The sequence below is a fragment of the Octopus bimaculoides genome, chromosome 1 (genome assembly GCF_001194135.2).
Source record: "Octopus bimaculoides isolate UCB-OBI-ISO-001 chromosome 1, ASM119413v2, whole genome shotgun sequence".
NCBI lineage: Eukaryota > Metazoa > Mollusca > Cephalopoda > Octopoda > Octopodidae > Octopus > Octopus bimaculoides.
The window spans coordinates 63,238,550-63,244,874 of record NC_068981.1 but is presented as its reverse complement, the minus strand read 5'-3'; the positions used below and the strand labels follow the sequence as shown (position 1 = coordinate 63,244,874).

General features: G+C 38.0%; 1 protein-coding gene across 1 annotated transcript in view; it reads right to left on the bottom strand.

The window, feature by feature from the left end:
- Positions 1 to 4,264: 4,264 nt before the first annotated feature.
- The window catches only part of LOC106882038 (uncharacterized), a 35,744-nt gene continuing 33,683 nt past the window's right edge, over positions 4,265 to 6,325 (bottom strand). Inside the window, exon 6 of the mRNA XM_014932595.2 lies at positions 4,265 to 5,922. Coding sequence (XP_014788081.1) covers positions 5,731 to 5,922 — 192 coding nt within the window. The 3' untranslated portion in view covers positions 4,265 to 5,730. The remainder of the gene's footprint in view (positions 5,923 to 6,325) is intronic.

Sequence of the window (6,325 nt, the reverse complement as noted above, 5' to 3'; positions counted from 1 at the left end):
GGGGATGGTGGCGAACCCTGCTGTATTCTTTCATCACAACTTTCTCTCACTCTTTCTTCCTGTTTCTGTTGTGCCTGTAATTCAAAGGGTCAGCCTTGTCACACTGTGACACGCTGAATGTCCCCGAGAACTACGTTAAGGGTACACGTGTCTGTGGAGTGCTCAGCCACTTGCACGTTAATTTCACGAGCAGGCTGTTCCGTTGATCAGATCAACTGGAACCCTCGACGTCGTAAGCGACGGAGTGCCAACAACAAATATCAGTACAATGAAAGGCGGTGAGCTGGCCAGGACAAATGCTTAGCGGCATTTCACCCGTCTTCTACGTTCTGAGTTCAAATTCCACCAAGGTCGACTTTGCCTTTCGTCCTTTCAGAGTTGATAAAATAAGTTCCTCTTGAACACTGGGGTGGATGTAGTCGACTTAACCCCTCCCTCTAACTTCCTGGCCTTGTGCCAAAATTTGAAACCAATTTCAGTACAATGAGGTAATCCATTTCCTTCAGGACAGACAGGACGCGAAATTTAATATTCTGAGAGAATGCTTTTCCTTCTGAACAAAACGTGACGTTTGGAACAGCGAAGTACAGCTCTGTATTTCTCATCTATGCAACGTTTCTTTCCTTCTTTTATTACGCTACCACATCGATGGCAAGCCTCCTTCTTGTGGTCTGCCTAAAGGATTGTTTTCACACAAAAATGCAACCGTGATTTCTTCTTTCCACATAACATTTCTGTAAAAATCTTTCAACAGCATTGTAGAAGATAAAATATATTAAGACTGGTGTTCTCAGTTTCAACTTTGGGAGGATGCAAATTTTAATATTCGTTGATCCTCCTTTTAGCAGGTCAGGGATCTACATTGATCCACCTTACTAATTGTGTCAGGTAGAATCTTAGTAGATCGCATGCTTTGTTAGCACCAATTTTTCTCTGCATTGGTCATATGGAGTATCAGAAAAAGATAGCACCTTTGGTAAGTGTTCTCTTTCAGCTAAGCTCGTCTGCCATTGGTATCTACCTGTCACCCAGCCGTCACCTGCGTCTCCACGAACTGTCTACATGAGGCAGTGTGCAGCCTCCTGGGTAACGGCACTGGCTGGTTGACTAAAACAGCCTGAGCGAAATTCCTTGAGGGCTTGTCATTCAAAGTATGCTATGATTGCATCTTTGGTGGACTAAGCAAAGAAAGACCAACCATTAATAGTAAAGTTCCACTGGGTAACAATGGGATAGATAGCCTTCAACGTTACTACTGAACACATAGTTCAAAGCAATATGCATAGCAGTAATTGTTTTCACCTCAATAGACGTCAGTGATTGGTTGAAATTACCGAAACACAACAATTTTAACACGAAATAACTTTAAAAAGATAAAATTTTCTCAATAACACTAAGAGTAAAAGATGTTTTATATGACACATTCTACCAGTGTCCGAAGTTTGAAAGTGTTTCGTTAGGAAAACAAGTGGCGCCCGCCAAATCAGAAAGATCCTAGTCCGTATTAGTGGGATGATTACAGTACAGTCCTAAGTATCCATGGTTATCTGGTGTATCACGTGCTCATTTCATCAGGCTGGAAGCAACAAATGTACAACCGAAGGATGTTTAACAATTTTCACCAATCAAATGGTTGACTGGGGTGTGTGGACAGTTCTGTGCGTATTTGGTAAGAAGGAATAAAAGGTGATGGAAAGAGAGAAAGGAATGGTAACGATAGAGAAGTGGGGAGTGTGTGGGGATGTTAGACTTGTTTTCATATTTGTGTATGCAGATGTCGGGATCAGTAATATAGTTCACTGGTTTGTTCTTAGTCACAGCAGGTGCTTCCTCAATAAATCCAGATGTTGTAGGGTCAGGAAGTGAACCTATTTTGTTGTTGAGGTTCATTGTCTGAGTTGAAAAATGATGTTCTCCTAGAGAGTCCTTTTAATTACTTCTGATAGTACAATGATATAGCATATAGCACAGGAAAATAATGTGTCTTTTTTTTTTGCTTTTGTTTTTGTTGGTTTATGTGTTCTTCTCTTGTTCCATTAGATACTAATAACGGTTAGTGTTTTTTTTTTGGGGGGGGGGTCAAAACATTCTTTTCGAATTCTAGGAATAATACCTTGTTTTTATACTTGCATGATATAATTTCTTCGGAATATCTATTAATTATATACATTATTTACATTTGACTGATATTTGTCCTCATCTTGCTTGTTGTTAACACAGCGTTTTGGCTGATATACCCTCCAGCCTTCATCAGGTGTCTTGGGGAAATTTCGAACCTGGGTTCTCATTCCTAAAGTATTTTTCGATGTTGTTGTTATTATTATTATTATTATTATTCAGGTCACTGCCTGGAATCGAAATAGGAATCTTGGGGTTAGTAGCCTGCGCTCTTAACCACTACGCCATATGCCCACGGGCATCATCTCTTAAATATAGAACTGTATTATCTATTAATTATGCTTGCTCTGGATGTGATTATCTCCAGTGTTTCCTTTAAGCATAAGTTATACACCCACGATGTTCTATTGTATGGTCTAGCGTTTTTATTGTAGATCAGTGCGTATGTGTACATACAACGGGTTTGTTTCAGTTTCTTATTTCTTTATTGCCCACAAGGGGCTAAACACAGAGGGGACAAACAAGGACAGACAAAGGGGTTAAGTCGATTACATTGACCCTAGTGCAAACTGGTACTTATTTAATCGACCCCGAAGGGATGAAAAGCAAAGTCGACCTCAGCGGAATTTGAACTCAGAATGTAGCGGCAGACGAAATACCTGCTAAGCATTTCGCCCGGCGCGCTAACGTTTCTGCCAGCTCACCGCCTTTTTTGTTTCAGTTTCCGTCAACCAAATCCTCTCACAAGGTGTTGATCGGCCCAAGACTATAGTAGAAGACACTCGCCTGAGGCACCACACAGTGGGACTGACCCAGGAACCATATGGTTGAGATACAAACTTCTTATCACACACTCACGCCTGTGTGGGTCGATTCGTTAGACTAAAGCAGTGATTCGCAACCGGGGTACATATGACCCTTAGAGGTCCATATAAGATTTTGTTGAAATTTATGTACAATAAATTGGTTATACTTCTACAATACACAAAATATTTTCAGAATTTTTTAGACAATTCCTAGTAATATTTAATAATAAAGATATAGCAGGATTTTTTTATATACATACATCGTATGGCTATGGAGGTTCAATAGAGTAAAACTGGAATCAAAGAAGCCCATAGGCAAAAAATGGTTGGGAACCACTTGACTAGACCTTCCGAGGCGGTGCTGTAGCATGGTCGTAGTATTATGAGTGAAACAAGAAAAGAATAAAGGAACTCTAGGCAAAACTGACCAACAGATCTGTGACTGCCTGTTGGCGTACTACATTGAAAATTTTGTTAATGTTTACATTCATTCTTTACAAATAAGTCTAATGATTTCAAGGGAAATAACTCTTTAAAACGTTTATATTGTTTATATCCCTTGTTGCATTTGTTTTGTTTTTTGCTCTTTTTTTACACACTATTTTAAGATCTTAAACCGTGCTTCTCAAAATTTTATTAAAACTATCGTCCCCTTTCTTTTACTAACAGTTATTTAACGTCCCTTTTCTGAAGTTTCTTGTAGACAAAGATATATCTGGAGCCAGAGTTAATAGATTGTTTCTATTCTATCGACTGGCCACATATTTGTCAGCTACCAGCTTAATCAGGTTTGACTAAATACACACACCATCTTGCTATCTATCACAAGCAGAAGCTTCTCCACACTGTGAGATCAATAAAGTTAGTAAATTTTTCAATTTCTTACAAAGTGAAATCAACACATCCAGTGAGCAGGGAATAATTGAGTCAGTCTGCTAGGCCTACTTACCTTGGATTCATTACATATATACTCAAGGTTTAGCTCAAGGCTACCCCTTGATTGAGTAAGACTATGATAAAAGCTGTTAGAACCATCACCATCCTGGCTTTTGTACGTTTGACACTATATTGTTTAATGCATCTTTCATGGTGATAGGTGTGATTTGAAATAGATTCGGTTGCTATTTATAGCAGATCACATAAGGGTTCCCTTATAGGGTAATCACATGAGTTTTTAAACAGCAATGATTTAATTTACACAAACATACACACACACACACACATACAAGCATAGATACATATATACACACTCATACATATATTACACACACATTCATACAGGACAGAAATTTTATCTCATATAGAGAGTATCAAGTGAATCCAGTCAGTAAAACAATATCTTCAATTTCATAAAATTTATTACAAAAGTTAGTTGGCAAACTTTATACAAGAATAGTTTCTGTAGACAACTGACATTGGTGTGTGTGTGTGTGTGTGTGTGTGTGTGTGTGTGTGTGTGTGTGTGTGTGTGTGTGTACATGTAAAAATGTCAGCTGTGTGATCAAGAGGTCTCAGATTTGATCCCAACACTGACCCTTAGATAACTTTGGTACGAGATGATTGGGCACAGCAGCTTGGGTGCTGGCAATTTCACATTGGCTGATTAGACATTGAACCTTTTTGACAATAGTACTTTTTGGCACCTGAAGCAAACACACTCACAAGCATGAGAATGCAGAAATACATACATACACAGAGAGAAAGAGAGACATTACGATTTATTAATTGAACACAAATGACATAAACATTTTTCTTCTCATAACATAAAGAGAAATATGCACACACACACACACATAAACAAACAGACAGACAGACAGAGAATAAGAGAAACATTAAAACAAGAAACATAGAAAAGCCTGATGTCAAATAAGTCATCATCAAATCAACGATGCCAGCAAACAACTGTGCCAAACCATCTCATTCCCAAGTATCTTCCACAACAGCTTTGCATCACCCCAATGCCCTATCAATGAAACAGGGGAGACAAGAACTATGAAAGCTTATCATGCCTATTATTCAAAGGGCCAGTTTTGTCACATAGTATTACAATGATTTTGTTTGATGATTACATAAAGGGGACAAAAGTCTGGGGGAATACTCAGTTATATACACCATGATTTGATGATTAGATAATTCCATTGACCAAAATATCTGGTATTCTCAATCACCAAATCAACATATAAAATCAGTCCATGATGCCAGTGGTTGAATTGGTTTACCAAATCAAATTTGTTGTAATGGTTATGCAAGATTACATGTTGTCCATCATAGACTGCAGAGAACCCTTAGCAAAAATATGGTGGGGTGGCAGGTTGGGGGTGAGAGTAGATCAAATCAAATGAGTTAAATCCAAAACAACATTATCAAATATTTTCGTCAGGCGTATCTACATATGTGGGAGGGTAACCACCAGGAATGTCCAATGAATTTTAAAACATTGATTAAAATTTTAATTGATTTTAATGATGCACATATATTCAACAGAGTCATAATAATTCTCATCATCATCATTGTTGTTTTCCATTAGCATCAGATAAATCATCTTCACCAACAAGATCCAAATCAACAAAAAAAAATAGATGGGTGGGGCGGTGTATAAAAACTTGATGACATAAAACAAAAATATGGAATTATAAGGGAGATGACACATAAAAGATAAAAAATGGAATTATAGCAGACTGATGATAGAGGGAAAAAATTTTTTCGGAATCATAGAAATATATATATATGTGTAAGATATATAAAATATATTTATACAGAGCAACTTGTCGAATCTTTGTCTGTGTATGGTCTTAATTGTCTCTGCTTAAGGAGCAGCAGTGGTGGGCTTTGAAGAACTACTATCAGAACTTGAAAATACACCAGTAGAATAGAGAATAATGATAATAATGATGGTAAGCAGTATAAGTACACCACCGACCATCAGACAGGTCATCTTGGTATTCTTCCACCAGAATTTCTTTGCTATGCTACGAGACGTCTTGTGGAATTTGATAGACTGAAAAAAAAAGTAAAAGAGAATATTACAGTTTTTCACTTCTATGACAAGGGACCAAGAGTTGTGGCAAATTACTGTACTTGAGAAGACCCTTCAAGCTAAGTAAAAATGTTATTCATTCATACATACAGGTTTGCACCTTTACAGGTGCCAGTGCCATGCAAAATGCACTCATGTTGGTTTTGCATAAATGCGCCAGTGCCGGTGGCACATGGAAAGTACCCAGCACACTCTGTAAAGTGATTGGCATTAGGAAGGACATCCAGCCATAGAAACCATGCAACAACAGACAATTAGAGTCTGGCTAGCTCCTTTCAAACTGTTCAATTCATGCTAACATGGAAAACAAGTGTTAAACAATGATGATAATGATGATGTAGTTGTTTTTTTGTGGGGGGGGGGG